Source organism: Saccoglossus kowalevskii, chromosome 1 (assembly GCF_978046115.1).
Source record: "Saccoglossus kowalevskii chromosome 1, keSacKowa6.1, whole genome shotgun sequence".
Taxonomy (NCBI): domain Eukaryota; kingdom Metazoa; phylum Hemichordata; class Enteropneusta; family Harrimaniidae; genus Saccoglossus; species Saccoglossus kowalevskii.
In genome coordinates, this window is record NC_140641.1 from 33,635,420 (window position 1) to 33,653,484 (window position 18,065).

General features: G+C 35.1%; 1 protein-coding gene across 2 annotated transcripts in view; it reads left to right on the forward strand.

The window, feature by feature from the left end:
- LOC100366888 (uncharacterized) overlaps positions 1 to 18,065 on the forward strand; it is an 89,348-nt gene that overhangs the window by 17,209 nt on the left and 54,074 nt on the right. The window contains exon 3 of one of the 2 annotated variants that reach the window (XM_085500913.1): positions 3,968 to 4,045. In XM_085500913.1, coding sequence (XP_085357039.1) covers positions 3,968 to 4,045 — 78 coding nt within the window. Of the gene's footprint in view, positions 1 to 3,967; positions 4,046 to 12,302; positions 13,333 to 18,065 lie in introns of those variants that run through there. The other variant, XM_085500914.1, reaches the window with a different exon arrangement.

The following is an 18,065-nucleotide window of genomic DNA, read 5'->3' on the forward strand; positions in this document are numbered from 1 at the left end:
GAGATGAGCCATCATATAAAACATAAATCACATCTCTATTGGTGTATAGCACATACAATGCATAGTGAACCAGAAGGTTTTTTTTTGGGGGGGGGGCTTTGCTAGTTCGTTTGTAATGTAAGCAAGGTTTCAATGTACTTTATGTTGAGTAAAGTCAAAGTTCAGTAAAAATTAAACCGGAAGTGAATTGAGTATTTACTAAAATATTATAAAAAACATAAAACTATTAATAATTAATTTTATAGTCACCCATCATTTTAAATCTATTAATTATCTACCACAAATTTGGTAATCATGTGTAAGTCTGTTTTTATGTCTAGACAAGTGGGTGGATCAATGCTGTGGCCAAGTAAGTTTAATCCTTCAATCACAGCTGGAGTGTTATTTTGTCTTGTCCACAGTTACTCTTCTAAAGGCGTTCACAATAGGAATTTAGGGTTGAGGGTTGTGAAGTAAAGGTAAACAATAGTTGCTCAGTATTTGATTTTTGAGTGTTTTGTGGTTATCCTGTCTTTATGTGTATGTGTATGTGTTTTCCTATGTCTGTATGTATGTATGTATGACTGCTCCACTGATATCTCAAGTACTAATTATTCCAATGAAACTTGGTACATGGATGCTGTAGGACAATGCATTAACCTGATCAGTTTTTGGTTAAATTTGCATAATACACACAGGAATTCTTTCTAAGCATTCTTTGATTTTACCATCTCTCCATTCAGAGTTTCTTATGGTCAACTCCTAAATTTCTATAGACTCTCAATTTGTTGTAAAATATATTGTATTATATTTATTAAATTGTCTATACATTGCTCTAAATAACTGATGTTTGTTAATGGAATTATGTTCATGGAAAGGGAGCCCTCTAGTGGCCAGGTCAATTTAATCTTAACAGAATTACCTTATCTCATTGGTTAGGGAACTAAAACTACTAACGTATGGGAGAGCTTCTGCCATTGAATATGGGTGTATATTATAGTTTGGAGATTATATCCATGGAGATTTGTTTTTGAACATACCAACATTAAGTTTACTATGAGGCTATTATTTTTGCCTCCATTAAACACAAAAAAAGCTAAATTTCAACATGTCATCACCTTTTTTTTCAAGCATTTCTGGGCTACTTTAAATACACGTGATGAACACAAAATTGCAAGTCACTGATGCATGTCGTTTTGTCTGGCTGTTTGATTTAAAATGGCTGTCTGGAGGCCATTTTGTTCATGTATGCATGTCCTTGACTGACTTTGTTCAATGTTAACATTAGCATGTTTACTATTTGCAAATCTAACCAATTAATACAGGTAAGCCTTCATGGATGTTGAAAAGTTTTAATTTTTAATGTAGAATTTTGTAATTGCGCTATATATAATAAACTTCAAACCTATAGATATGCATGCAAAAGATAGTAAATCACTTAGTGCATTCAAGTGCAATTCAACCAAATATGAAATGGGGACTACATCATTAACACTAACTTTTGAACATACATTAAAAGGATATTCAATATTGGCTTGACTTCAACATAAGTGATTTTGGTGAGTGATTTCAACTGTTAAATAAATACACAAAAAACATTTTGGTATATCGTTAATCTATACATGAAGAAGATATTTCAATAAATTTTGCATTTACAGATCTCAAACTCACAGCAGCTTCTTCTCACTGTAGGCTGGCATGACAGAAATAAACCAATGATCCATTTCTCTTCTGATATTAAAGGAAACACTGAGGACACAAACAGCATGAGGGGAGAGTTCATGGTCTTGATCTGATAGGATATGCTAATATACCACATATTTGGTGTGGCCTGGGTTTGCATATGCTGCTGAGTGAACAGTGAACTATGGGAATTGAAATGTCACCTTCCCTGGTGGGAGGGGAACACTCTAACCTGTGTACTATGCCCACATATTAAAACCTGCTGACTTTGTTATGTATTAGCTTGTTTAACAGTCTTAGTTTCTCCCCTGAAACTGCTCTTTTAATTCATGAGGGTGTAAAAGTAATTATTGTCAGCCCTGAAGTTCTGAATGTTGACATTTCATGGACAATGATGCGTTTGTGCTGGCTTTTAAGAAGGTCTTGAATAATGAGACTTTCTGGTTGACTAAATCTAACGATTCCAGACTGCATGCCAGCGGGTTCCTCAAACAGATCCTTGTAAACTTTGAATGATATCCTGTCTTCCTTTACACACTGTCCAATCAGGCATACTTGCGTAGATTTCCTGTGTATGTACATTTATTTTCCTGTGTTTACTTCATTTCTCAAAACATAGTCAGTAGTTACGGTAGGCTGAACTGTATTTGCTCTATTAATAGCACATGCACTTACATAAATAACTGAGATGTTATTATCGTTTTAATAATTCATTATACAATAAATGCAAAATTTTAAATAGTACATGTATTTTAACTATACACTTTACAGATAAAATACCGGTACTACATGCCCTCTGTCCAATTTCTGGGATCTAATTACCGATAGACAAACTTTCTATTCCTTCTGTCGTTCATGCTTACTCACTCTGTTAGAGTTAGAATTGAACTTTCAACTCTTTCAACTTGAAATATTGGTTGGTCAGGAAATACCCTTGAGACTCAAATAGGCAAAGTGCATGCAAAAAGTCAGTACCACCCATTAAAACACTAAAGAGGCTTCAAAAGGTCTTTTTAGTGAGAGAATAATGAGGTCTTTGAGTTCTCTTCCATTAAAAGTGGCAATAAATGCTTCATCCGATTTGTTTTCAAGTAAACTTGAGTTTACATATTTGATTGTCAGTGAGCAAGCTCATGAAAGCATTTCAATAAAAGTATTTGGTGAGGAAAGGAAATATACTGATATCTCAAGAACCACTTGTCAGATTTTGAGATAATGCACACACCTGATTAGTTTTTGTGTGGAAATGCAATGTATGTGCATAATAATTAACTAACTTGAATAATAATTTAACTCTTTTTTAGCTTTTTCATGATAACAGGTGTTAAGAATTATCTAATATCTGTGCTTACAATGATATTACAAAAATAACAAGTATTAATAAAAAAAAAATAACAACACTATTTTAATACCATGCTCCCTTTCAGGTAATTGGAAATCTAACTTTTCTAGAACATACTGCATGTCCCTGTGGCACTCAAACATAGTAAAATCAAATATGGGTTGAATAACAGATTCTATTATGCTTCTCAGATATTAATAGAAACCTGCTTATATGTATTAAACGTATATTTGTTACTTAAAATAAAGTTGTGTTGTAGGTTTTGTTCTTGATGGATTATAAACTGTTAATTATTAAAATGTAACAAATTTATACATGTGTTCTTGCCGTTGCTATTTACAAAACATTCCTGTTCAATACAGGATTGTGGTCAAACATTTTATTTCAAGTGTACAAATATTTGTGCTTCCCAGGAGTTGGCACTGGCATCTTGAAAAACAACAGACTGTGTTAGGAATTTGCTTTTCTTCTCATGTTTCAAATTTCAAAGCCAACTGTGTACCACCATTTGGTGGGCTCCTTGATGACAGGATTTATTTTCTTCCACAAGTTAACGTTTTTAAAGGCATAAGCTGCATTGATAATTTTTAATCCCCTGGAAAACAAATTTATTACTAGAGACACCATATTTACTCTATTAGTAGTGCACTTACATAAATTACAGAGGTAGGTCTATGGTCAAAATAAGTAATACTTGATCAACAAGTACATAATAAATTTTTTGTCTATATACATATCTATTGGAGATGCACTCCTAATAAGGGGTAATACGATATGTAAGAAATATGAAAACAACAATAACTTAAAGTTTTCTCTAAATTTCACTAGGGCAATGTGTGGTTGATTACATGAATTGTATATTAGTATATGTTATATAATTCATTTGATAACAATTGTCATAATGCATTTGATGTTATTATATTGTCTAATTCAGTATCTTTGTCTTCTTTTTTTTGTTCACAGCAACAATATCAGAAGAATGACAAATATTGCAATGAACTTTGTGATGGGTGTGTATGTGTTGGACAGAAAGGATCTAGGGTAAGTCAGAAAGATAATCAAATGTATTGCAATGACTCTTGATGGATGTGTATGTGTTAGACAGAAAGGATCTAGGGTAAGGGAGAAAGATAATCAAATGTATTGCAATGACTCTTGATGGGTGTGTATGTGTTGGACAGAAAGGATCTAGGGTAAGTCAGAAAGATAATCAAATGTATTGCAATGACTCTTGATGGGAGTGTATGTGTTGGACAGAAAGGATCTAGAGTAAGTGAGAAAGATAATCAAATGTATTGCAATGACTCTTGATGGATGTGTATGTGTTGGACAGAAAGGATCTAGGGTAAGTCAGAAAGATAATCAAATGTATTGCAATGACTCTTGATGGATGTGTATGTGTTGGACAGAAAGGATCTAGGGTAAGTGAGAAAGATAATCAAATGTATTGCAATGACTCTTGGTGGATGTGTATGTGTTGGACAGAAAGGATCTAGGGTAAGTCAGAAAGATAATCAAATGTATTGCAATGACTCTTGATGGATGTGTATGTGTTGGACAGAAAGGATCTAGGTAAGTCAGAAAGATAATCAAATGTATTGCAATGACTCTTGATGGGTGTGTATGTGTTGGACAGAAAGGATCTAGGGTAAGTGAGAAAGATAATCAAATGTATTGCAATGACTCTTGATGGATGTGTATGTGTTGGACAGAAAGGATCTAGGGTAAGTGAGAAAGGTAATCAAATGTATTGCAATGACTCTTGATGGGTGTGTATGTGTTGGACAGAAAGGATCTAGGGTAAGTCAGAAAGATAATCAAATGTATTGCAATGACTCTTGATGGATGTGTATGTGTTGGACAGAAAGGATCTAGGGTAAGTGAAAAAGATAATCAAATGTATTGCAATGACTCTTGATGGGTGTGTATGTGTTGGACAGAAAGGATCTAGGGTAAGTGAGAAAGATAATCAAATGTATTGCAATGACTCTTGATGGATGTGTATGTGTTGGACAGAAAGGATCTAGGGTAAGTTAGAAAGATAATCAAATGTATTGCAATGACTCTTGATGGATGTGTATGTGTTGGACAGAAAGGATCTAGGGTAAGTCAGAAAGATAATCAAATGTATTGCAATGACTCTTGATGGATGTGTATGTGTTGGACAGAAAGGATCTAGGGTAAGTGAAAAAGATAATCAAATGTATTGCAATGACTCTAGATGGATGTGTATGTGTTGGACAGAAAGGATCTAGGGTAAGTCAGAAAGATAATCAAATGTATTGCAATGACTCTAGATGGATGTGTATGTGTTGGACAGAAAGGATCTAGGGTAAGTGAGAAAGATAATCAAATGTATTGCAATGACTCTTGATGGGTGTGTATGTGTTGGACAGAAAGGATCTAGGGTAAGTCAGAAAGATAATCAAATGTATTGCAATGACTCTAGATGGATGTGTATGTGTTGGACAGAAAGGATCTAGGGTAAGTGAGAAAGATAATCAAATGTATTGCAATGACTCTTGATGGATGTGTATGTGTTGGACAGAAAGGATCTAGGGTAAGTGAGAAAGGTAATCAAATGTATTGCAATGACTCTTGATGGGTGTGTATGTGTTGGACAGAAAGGATCTAGGGTAAGTCAGAAAGATAATCAAATGTATTGCAATGACTCTTGATGGATGTGTATGTGTTGGACAGAAAGGATCTAGGGTAAGTGAAAAAGATAATCAAATGTATTGCAATGACTCTTGATGGGTGTGTATGTGTTGGACAGAAAGGATCTAGGGTAAGTGAGAAAGATAATCAAATGTATTGCAATGACTCTTGATGGATGTGTATGTGTTGGACAGAAAGGATCTAGGGTAAGTTAGAAAGATAATCAAATGTATTGCAATGACTCTTGATGGATGTGTATGTGTTGGACAGAAAGGATCTAGGGTAAGTCAGAAAGATAATCAAATGTATTGCAATGACTCTTGATGGATGTGTATGTGTTGGACAGAAAGGATCTAGGGTAAGTGAAAAAGATAATCAAATGTATTGCAATGACTCTAGATGGATGTGTATGTGTTGGACAGAAAGGATCTAGGGTAAGTCAGAAAGATAATCAAATGTATTGCAATGACTCTAGATGGATGTGTATGTGTTGGACAGAAAGGATCTAGGGTAAGTCAGAAAGATAATCAAATGTATTGCAATGACTCTTGATGGATGTGTATGTGTTGGACAGAAAGGATCTAGGGTAAGTTAGAAAGATAATCAAATGTATTGCAATGACTCTTGATGGATGTGTATGTGTTGGACAGAAAGGATCTAGGGTAAGTCAGAAAGATAATCAAATGTATTGCAATGACTCTTGATGGATGTGTATGTGTTGGACAGAAAGGATCTAGGGTAAGTGAGAAAGATAATCAAATGTATTGCAATGACTCTTGATGGATGTGTATGTGTTGGACAGAAAGGATCTAGGGTAAGTGAGAAAGATAATCAAATGTATTGCAATGACTCTTGATGGATGTGTATGTGTTGGACAGAAAGGATCTAGGATAAGTGAGAAAGATAATCAAATGTATTGTAATGACTCTTGATGGATGTGTATGTGTTGGACAGAAAGGATCTAGGGTAAGTGAGAAAGATAATCAAATGTATTGCAATGACTCTTGATGGATGTGTATGTGTTAGACAGAAAGGATCTAGGGTAAGTGAAAAAGGTAATCAAATGTATTGCAATGACTCTTGATGAATGTGTATGTGTTAGACAGAAAGGATCTAGGGTAAGTGAGAAAGGTAATCAAATGTATTGCAATGACTCTTGATGAATGTGTATGTGTTGGACAGAAAGGATCTAGGGTAAGTGAGAAAGATAATCAAATGTATTGCAATGACTCTTGATGGATGTGTATGTGTTAGACAGAAAGGATCTAGGGTAAGTGAAAAGGGTAATCAAATGTATTGCAATGACTCTTGATGGATGTGTATGTGTTAGACAGAAAGGATCTAGGGTAAGTGAAAAAGATAATCAAATGTATTGCAATGACTCTTGATGGATGTGTATGTGTTGGACAGAAAGGATCTAGGGTAAGTGAGAAAGATAATCAAATGTATTGCAATGACTCTAGATGGATGTGTATGTGTTGGACAGAAAGGATCTAGGGTAAGTTAGAAAGATAATCAAATGTATTGCAATGACTCTTGATGGATGTGTATGTGTTGGACAGAAAGGATCTAGGGTAAGTGAGAAAGATAATCAAATGTATTGCAATGACTCTTGATGGATGTGTATGTGTTGGACAGAAAGGATCTAGGGTAAGTGAGAAAGATAATCAAATGTATTGCAATGACTCTTGATGGATGTGTATGTGTTGGACAGAAAGGATCTAGGGTAAGTGAGAAAGATAATCAAATGTATTGCAATGACTCTTGATGGATGTGTATGTGTTGGACAGAAAGGATCTAGGATAAGTGAGAAAGATAATCAAATGTATTGCAATGACTCTTAATGGATGTGTATGTGTTAGACAGAAAGGATCTAGGGTAAGTGAGAAAGGTAATCAAATGTATTGCAATGACTCTTGATGGATGTGTATGTGTTGGACAGAAAGGATCTAGGGTAAGTGAAAAAGATAATTAAATGTATTGCAATGACTCTTGATGGATGTGTATGTGTTAGACAGAAAGGATCTAGGGTAAGTGAAAAAGGTAATCAAATGTATTGCAATGACTCTTGATGGATGTGTATGTGTTGGACAGAAATGATCTAGGGTAAGTGAGAAAGATAATCAAATGTATTGCAATGACTCTTGATGGATGTGTATGTGTTGGACAGAAAGGATCTAGGGTATATATTAAAGTGAGAAAGATAATCAAATGTATTGCAATGACTCTTGATGGATATGTATGTGTTGGACAGAAAGGATCTAGGGTAAGTGAGAAAGATAATCAAATGTATTGCAATGACTCTTGATGGATGTGTATGTGTTGGACAGAAATGATCTAGGGTAAGTGAGAAAGATAATCAAATGTATTGCAATGACTCTTGATGGATGTGTATGTGTTAGACAGAAAGGATCTAGGGTAAGTGAAAAGGGTAATCAAATGTATTGCAATGACTCTTGATGGATGTGTATGTGTTAGACAGAAAGGATCTAGGGTAAGTGAAAAAGATAATCAAATGTATTGCAATGACTCTTGATGGATGTGTATGTGTTGGACAGAAAGGATCTAGGGTAAGTGAAAAAGATAATCAAATGTATTGCAATGACTCTTGATGGATGTGTATGTGTTGGACAGAAAGGATCTAGGGTAAGTCAGAAAGATAATCAAATGTATTGCAATGAATCCTGATGGATGTGTATGTGTTGGACAGAAAGGATCTAGGGTAAGTGAGAAAGATAATCAAATGTATTGCAATGACTCTTGATGGATGTATATGTGTTGGACAGAAAGGATCTAGGGTAAGTGAGAAAGATAATCAAATGTATTGCAATGACTCTTGATGGATGTGTACGTGTTGGCCAGAAAGGATCTAGGGTAAGTGAGAAAGATAATCAAATGTATTGCAATGACTCTTGATGGATGTGTATGTGTTGGACAGAAAGGATCTAGGGTAAGTGAGAAAGATAATCAAATGTATTGCAATGACTCTTGATGGATGTGTATGTGTTGGACAGAAAGGATCTAGGGTAAGTTAGAAAGATAATCAAATGTATTGCAATGACTCTTGATGGATGTGTATGTGTTGGACAGAAAGGATCTAGGGTAAGTGAAAAAGATAATCAAATGTATTGCAATGACTCTTGATGGATGTGTATGTGTTGGACAGAAAGGATCTAGGGTAAGTGAGAAAGATAATCAAATGTATTGCAATGACTCTTGATGGATGTGTATGTGTTGGACAGAAATGATCTAGGGTAAGTGAGAAAGATAATCAAATGTATTGCAATGACTCTTGATGGATGTGTATGTGTTGGACAGAAAGGATTTAGGATAAGTGAGAAAGATAATCAAATGTATTGCAATGACTCTTGATGGATGTGTATGTGTTGGACAGAAAGGATCTAGGGTAAGTCAGAAAGATAATCAAATGTATTGCAATGACTCTTGATGGATGTGTATGTGTTGGACAGAAAGGATCTAGGGTAAGTGAGAAAGATAATCAAATGTATTGCAATGACTCTTGATGGATGTGTATGTGTTGGACAGAAAGGATCTAGGGTAAGTGAAAAAGATAATCAAATGTATTGCAATGACTCTTGATGGGTGTGTATGTGTTGGACAGAAAGGATCTAGGGTAAGTCAGAAAGATAATCAAATGTATTGCAATGACTCTTGATGGATGTGTATGTGTTGGACAGAAAGGATCTAGGGTAAGTCAGAAAGATAATCAAATGTATTGCAATGACTCTTGATGGGTGTGTATGTGTTGGACAGAAAGGATCTAGGGTAAGTGAAAAAGATAATCAAATGTATTGCAATGACTCTTGATGGTTGTGTATGTGTTGGACAGAAAGGATCTAGGGTAAGTGAAAAAGATAATCAAATGTATTGCAATGACTCTTGATGGGTGTGTATGTGTTGGACAGAAAGGATCTAGGGTAAGTCAGAAAGATAATCAAATGTATTGCAATGACTCTTGATGGATGTGTATGTGTTGGACAGAAAGGATCTAGGGTAAGTCAGAAAGATAATCAAATGTATTGCAATGACTCTTGATGGGTGTGTATGTGTTGGACAGAAAGGATCTAGGGTAAGTGAAAAAGATAATCAAATGTATTGCAATGACTCTAGATGGATGTGTACGTGTTGGACAGAAAGGATCTAGGATAAGTGAGAAAGATAATCAAATGTATTGCAATGACTCTTGATGGGTGTGTATGTGTTGGACAGAAAGGATCTAGGATAAGTGAGAAAGGTAATCAAATGTATTGCAATGACTCTTGATGAATGTGTATGTGTTAGACAGAAAGGATCTAGGGTAAGTGAAAAAGGTAATCAAATGTATTGCAATGACTCTTGATGAATGTGTATGTGTTAGACAGAAAGGATCTAGGGTAAGTGAGAAAGGTAATCAAATGTATTGCAATGACTCTTGATGAATGTGTATGTGTTGGACAGAAAGGATCTAGGGTAAGTGAGAAAGATAATCAAATGTATTGCAATGACTCTTGATGGATGTGTATGTGTTGGACAGAAAGGATCTAGGGTAAGTGAGAAAGGTAATCAAATGTATTGCAATGACTCTTGATGAATGTGTATGTGTTGGACAGAAAGGATCTAGGGTAAGTGAGAAAGATAATCAAATGTATTGCAATGACTCTTGATGGATGTGTATGTGTTAGACAGAAAGGATCTAGGGTAAGTGAAAAGGGTAATCAAATGTATTGCAATGACTCTTGATGGATGTGTATGTGTTAGACAGAAAGGATCTAGGGTAAGTGAAAAAGATAATCAAATGTATTGCAATGACTCTTGATGGATGTGTATGTGTTGGACAGAAAGGATCTAGGGTAAGTGAGAAAGATAATCAAATGTATTGCAATGACTCTAGATGGATGTGTATGTGTTGGACAGAAAGGATCTAGGGTAAGTTAGAAAGATAATCAAATGTATTGCAATGACTCTTGATGGATGTGTATGTGTTGGACAGAAAGGATCTAGGGTAAGTGAGAAAGATAATCAAATGTATTGCAATGACTCTTGATGGATGTGTATGTGTTGGACAGAAAGGATCTAGGGTAAGTGAGAAAGATAATCAAATGTATTGCAATGACTCTTGATGGATGTGTATGTGTTGGACAGAAAGGATCTAGGGTAAGTGAGAAAGATAATCAAATGTATTGCAATGACTCTTGATGGATGTGTATGTGTTGGACAGAAAGGATCTAGGATAAGTGAGAAAGATAATCAAATGTATTGCAATGACTCTTAATGGATGTGTATGTGTTAGACAGAAAGGATCTAGGGTAAGTGAGAAAGGTAATCAAATGTATTGCAATGACTCTTGATGGATGTGTATGTGTTGGACAGAAAGGATCTAGGGTAAGTGAAAAAGATAATTAAATGTATTGCAATGACTCTTGATGGATGTGTATGTGTTGGACAGAAAGGATCTAGGGTAAGTGAGAAAGATAATCAAATGTATTGCAATGACTCTTGATGGATGTGTATGTGTTAGACAGAAAGGATCTAGGGTAAGTGAGAAAGATAATCAAATGTATTGCAATGACTCTTGATGGATGTGTATGTGTTAGACAGAAAGGATCTAGGGTAAGTGAAAAAGGTAATCAAATGTATTGCAATGACTCTTGATGGATGTGTATGTGTTGGACAGAAATGATCTAGGGTAAGTGAGAAAGATAATCAAATGTATTGCAATGACTCTTGATGGATGTGTATGTGTTGGACAGAAAGGATCTAGGGTATATATTAAAGTGAGAAAGATAATCAAATGTATTGCAATGACTCTTGATGGATATGTATGTGTTGGACAGAAAGGATCTAGGGTAAGTGAGAAAGATAATCAAATGTATTGCAATGACTCTTGATGGATGTGTATGTGTTGGACAGAAATGATCTAGGGTAAGTGAGAAAGATAATCAAATGTATTGCAATGACTCTTGATGGATGTGTATGTGTTAGACAGAAAGGATCTAGGGTAAGTGAAAAGGGTAATCAAATGTATTGCAATGACTCTTGATGGATGTGTATGTGTTAGACAGAAAGGATCTAGGGTAAGTGAAAAAGATAATCAAATGTATTGCAATGACTCTTGATGGATGTGTATGTGTTGGACAGAAAGGATCTAGGGTAAGTGAAAAAGATAATCAAATGTATTGCAATGACTCTTGATGGATGTGTATGTGTTGGACAGAAAGGATCTAGGGTAAGTCAGAAAGATAATCAAATGTATTGCAATGAATCCTGATGGATGTGTATGTGTTGGACAGAAAGGATCTAGGGTAAGTGAGAAAGATAATCAAATGTATTGCAATGACTCTTGATGGATGTATATGTGTTGGACAGAAAGGATCTAGGGTAAGTGAGAAAGATAATCAAATGTATTGCAATGACTCTTGATGGATGTGTACGTGTTGGCCAGAAAGGATCTAGGGTAAGTGAGAAAGATAATCAAATGTATTGCAATGACTCTTGATGGATGTGTATGTGTTGGACAGAAAGGATCTAGGGTAAGTGAGAAAGATAATCAAATGTATTGCAATGACTCTTGATGGATGTGTATGTGTTGGACAGAAAGGATCTAGGGTAAGTTAGAATGATAATCAAATGTATTGCAATGACTCTTGATGGATGTGTATGTGTTGGACAGAAAGGATCTAGGGTAAGTGAAAAAGATAATCAAATGTATTGCAATGACTCTTGATGGATGTGTATGTGTTGGACAGAAAGGATCTAGGGTAAGTGAGAAAGATAATCAAATGTATTGCAATGACTCTTGATGGATGTGTATGTGTTGGACAGAAATGATCTAGGGTAAGTGAGAAAGATAATCAAATGTATTGCAATGACTCTTGATGGATGTGTATGTGTTGGACAGAAAGGATTTAGGATAAGTGAGAAAGATAATCAAATGTATTGCAATGACTCTTGATGGATGTGTATGTGTTGGACAGAAAGGATCTAGGGTAAGTCAGAAAGATAATCAAATGTATTGCAATGACTCTTGATGGATGTGTATGTGTTGGACAGAAAGGATCTAGGGTAAGTGAGAAAGATAATCAAATGTATTGCAATGACTCTTGATGGATGTGTATGTGTTGGACAGAAAGGATCTAGGGTAAGTGAAAAAGATAATCAAATGTATTGCAATGACTCTTGATGGGTGTGTATGTGTTGGACAGAAAGGATCTAGGGTAAGTCAGAAAGATAATCAAATGTATTGCAATGACTCTTGATGGATGTGTATGTGTTGGACAGAAAGGATCTAGGGTAAGTCAGAAAGATAATCAAATGTATTGCAATGACTCTTGATGGGTGTGTATGTGTTGGACAGAAAGGATCTAGGGTAAGTGAAAAAGATAATCAAATGTATTGCAATGACTCTTGATGGTTGTGTATGTGTTGGACAGAAAGGATCTAGGGTAAGTGAAAAAGATAATCAAATGTATTGCAATGACTCTTGATGGGTGTGTATGTGTTGGACAGAAAGGATCTAGGGTAAGTCAGAAAGATAATCAAATGTATTGCAATGACTCTTGATGGATGTGTATGTGTTGGACAGAAAGGATCTAGGGTAAGTCAGAAAGATAATCAAATGTATTGCAATGACTCTTGATGGGTGTGTATGTGTTGGACAGAAAGGATCTAGGGTAAGTGAAAAAGATAATCAAATGTATTGCAATGACTCTAGATGGATGTGTACGTGTTGGACAGAAAGGATCTAGGATAAGTGAGAAAGATAATCAAATGTATTGCAATGACTCTTGATGGGTGTGTATGTGTTGGACAGAAAGGATCTAGGATAAGTGAGAAAGATAATCAAATGTATTGCAATGACTCTAGATGGATGTGTATGTGTTAGACAGAAAGGATCTAAGGTAAGTGAGAAAGGTAATCAAATATCAGCAAGTTGAGTAAGTGGTAATTGTCATCTCAGCTGCTTTTATCACAGGTAAGTAACTATGAAAAAATTTGTCTCCTGACGTCAAAAACTTTCAGGTGGTGTGTCTGTGTTAGTTAATCTACAATCCTCTGTTTGTATGTGTAATTTATACACATCGTGAGGCCAAAAATAAAATGGTTTCTCTTAATCGCATGTAAGTTTGATGTTGTTTTTTTGCTAGTCTAAAAATTTTTTTAAAAATAATTATGTATGTCATTGCACTGAAAAATCTGTTTTGAAAGGGCTAAGGAAACAATTTTAATTGGTCAATTTGAGATTCAACAAACATGACAAAACTTTCATCCTCAACTCCTTTCAACCTCATATGAGGCAAAATGAATGAGGTCGGAATTTGCTATGGATGATTGTTGGTGGTGTCATAACTCCAATGTTTATCTATGTCTGACTCGTACATTGAAATGGTGCTCTTCTTGAATGGATTTCAGGAGATCTACCACAATACCCACTTGATTTATACTGCATATGCACATATAACATGTGTCCCAATTGATTATTGTGGTATAGTTATACAATGTATAGAGGTAACCAATTTATGACAGAGAGTAGCAAATGCATACCACCTACACTGAGATGAGCCAATGAATTACCATGAAATGTTAATGTGTATGCTAATAGCATTCAAGGTACTCAGAAACATGAATGTGGATTCTCAAATAAGCTGGGCATAAAAAAAAAAGTCAACTACAAATATTAGAAGTACCCGGTACATGAACTCCTGGAATTGGACTAGCTACTACAAACATGATTGTCTTTTCCATTGGCTCTAAGCCAGATTTAAAATGACAAAATACAATAAGTGGTCATATCATACCCCTATGAGCACTCAACAGGAAATAATGGTTACTTATGGAGCTGAGGTCTGGTAAAAATATGAGGTGTGCAGTAGACATAAACGATGCTCCAAAAGTGGAGATTCATCCCCTTCAACATATGAGAGGTGTAAAAACAAAATTATACTGCAAATTTTATAGTTTTAGAGATGTTAGAGTTTAATTTTTTCTCCTGAGAAACTATTCCAAATAGATAAACATTTTGGCCATTTGCAACATTGTAACATGTTAAAATTACACCGTAAAGTTGATGGGCCAGGAGAAAGCTTCTTTAATTGCAATTGTAATTTGTAAATTACAGAAAAAACAAAAAAGGTCATATTTTGAAGACTCGACATTAAACAGAATTGTGTATATCATGTAATTTTTGGTTTATATTGCACTTCCATTGGAGATGTACTTCTAATAGGAGTAATTTTGGTTGTAGGGTCTGTGAAACATAGAACTTGCACAGTACCGGTAGTATATGCCAGATATTGAGAGCCTGAGGCCTCTATATTATAAAGGTACATGTTACTGCAAGTCTCAGAAGTATTGGGGCAGCCAATTTAGAAACTCGGTAGCGAATTGGCTAACTGCTCTGATTTTGACTAAACGGTTGGCTTTCGAATCTAGCTAGCGAGTTTGCAAATTGGCTGCCCCAATACTTTTGAGACTTCATGTAATAAGCTATGCTGATAAATTAGAACAAGCTGCACAAATGCAGACAATATTTCATTAATTGTCAACCATTAAATGACTTCACCATAAACAGACGCCAATTTGAAGTAAACATCGATAAACTCATGGTTGTTTGTCAAGTTCAAAAGAATTCAGTTGACCTATACAGTACTGTAAAATCTGTATTACAAGCCACGGCTTCAATTATACAATGCAACAGAGGGGATGCGGCTTCTATTAGAGCATCTACACATATGAGAATGATGAATTTTTGGTTCTCAATTATTGAAAAAGAATTGGTGCGACTTCTATTAGAGATTTTACGGTACATCAATTTCAGGTGAATATCGATGCACATATAAAATTCTGTCTTCAACAAACAGACTTCAGAAGTCCCCAACTTATTTTGTTTTCAATGTTTGATTCCATGTTAATATCACACCTGATACATCTGTATCCAGTGGGGCATTTGTCACTTTCTATAACAAATAACCTGCTTTGTTCATTCAGTAGAGTGACCATGGTTATTATTGGTTGCAATCCGGGGTGTTGCTGCCCCAAAAAATAAAATACTTGCATGTGAGAACAACCTTGATCTGAAAATAGTCTGCTTACTAATAAATGACTGTTTTCAACCAAGAAACTGTCTAATCCTAATCGATGGGCACTGTTTTAAAAAGAAAAAAACTAGTAAATGTGGACAGTTTAGAATAAGAAACAGGTTCTTTCCTTGTGATTGTGAACAAATCTAGATGCAAACTGTTTCCTTTAAAAAGTTAGCATTATATTTAGAACAGTGGGCATAAGGCAAAGAGTGGTATATTAAATTTTAAGAGAAGTTAATTCAATAATCGGAATTACAGTGCTATTAAACTCTTATTAATTGCCACTGAGATTCCAGAAAAAACAGCATGTGCAGATAGTTTGCATTTTTGTCATGCGTTGATATTTTACATTCCTAATTATTATTAAATGAATACAGGTTCATTAAATTTTGACTTATGTGCCTTGGAAAGTTATTTATACTTGATATGGTAAGATATATTGCCTTAATGATGAGTGAAATTGAAACAGGTGTATGTTTGGATTGTTGCCATCATGCCATGATGCTACTGCAAGTCGGGTAACATACTGGAAACTGACCCTATAATGCTTGTAGGATCATACTTTAAATTGAAACACATGCAGGTCAGATCAGATATTTCAGTGATGACCTGCTTTGGTCTCAAATACCATCTAAGTATTAATTATGCTATACATGCTGCTTGAAACATTTCTTTGGAATTCACTATTAAACCATGATGTGAAATATTTTGCCATTTACTGTACATGAATATATAATAATGATAAAGATTACTTTGTACAAACAATGTAATTGCCTATAAATTGTATACTTTGTGAGGGTGTGAAATTCATATTTCAGAGTTACATAATTCTGACCAACATATAACTTATAAAATGCAAACGTTTGTTAAAACTAATCATTGTAGGACAAGTGAATTTATTCAAGGCAGTAAAAACCAGTCCACTCATATATTCAAGAATACTAGAAAAAACAATTTCTTCCTAAGTCTTACTCACTTGTTAGTTCTTTCTGATTGGTTGACACAGCCTCTGAGTATAATTTGCATAATATAATTGTTCAGATGTGCATGTCATTAGAAGCTTGTGTTTCTGTGGCAATTATATTAAGTGTAAACCAGAGGTTAATATGATCTTGTTTCTTCTTATCTACGAGTGATCAGTTGAAATTTGAATATGATCATTTGGAATTCTGACTGTTCTGTTGAGGGTGACAAAAGTAGACAGAGATAATGAAACTGTCAAAGACATTGTGAACATATCTAAAGCCACATTTGATGTAGTACGGTAATACCGCAAAATAATGGCTCTGGTGATAAAACGTTAAGAAATGTCTTGCATACCTAAACTGTTCCAATATTTCAATTTGCTCAAACCCCTTACAAATCAGATGTCTCTATGCATTCCAGCTAATGTAAAACAGAGAAAAAAAACAAGACTGGAATCATTCAGTCAATTAAAATGATCCTAATAAATTGTAAAGATTCTACTCGTGTTCGGAAATGCCATTTTTTTTAAAAAAAAGTGTCAGGCATGACTCCCACTGATTTAGTGATGTCAGTTGCTTTTATTAAGAAGTCAAGGCAAAAATCCAGATGTTCATAAAACACAATCTAACATCTGTGTCTTCATGTCCACATTCTCGATAAATTACAAAAATAATTGCAATGCTTTTCTTTATTTGTCCTTGTGAAGTCACAGCTTTCTCATGAATCTTTGAACATGAAAATTACACCACTATTATAAATTCTTACAACCATGCTCATAACATGTACAACCTGCTTGCATGCTGACTAACGGAACAAAACAGGAAATTAATGTCAAAGTTATAAACTTTTTAGGATGTAGAATTGATACTGAGATACCAGGTGAGGTCACACTTCCCTTTACTTCTGTGTAGAATTGACACTGAGATACCAGGTGAGGTCACACTTCCCTTTACTTCTGTGTAGAATTGACACTGAGATACCAGGTGAGGTCACACTTCCCTTTACTTCTGTGTAGAATTGACACTGAGATACCAGGTGAGGTCACACTTCCCTTTACTTCTGTGTAGAATTGACACTGAGATACCAGGTGAGGTCACACTTCCCTTTACTTCTGTGTAGAATTGACACTGAGATACCAGGTGAGGTCACACTTCCCTTTACTTCTGTGTAGAATTGACACTGAGATACCAGGTGAGGTTACACTTCCCTTTACTTCTGTGTAGAATTGACACTGAGATACCAGGTGAGGTCACACTTCCCTTTACTTCTGTGTAGAATTGACACTGAGATACCAGGTGAGGTCACACTTCCCTTTACTTCTGTGTAGAAATGACACTGAGATACCAGGTGAGGTCACA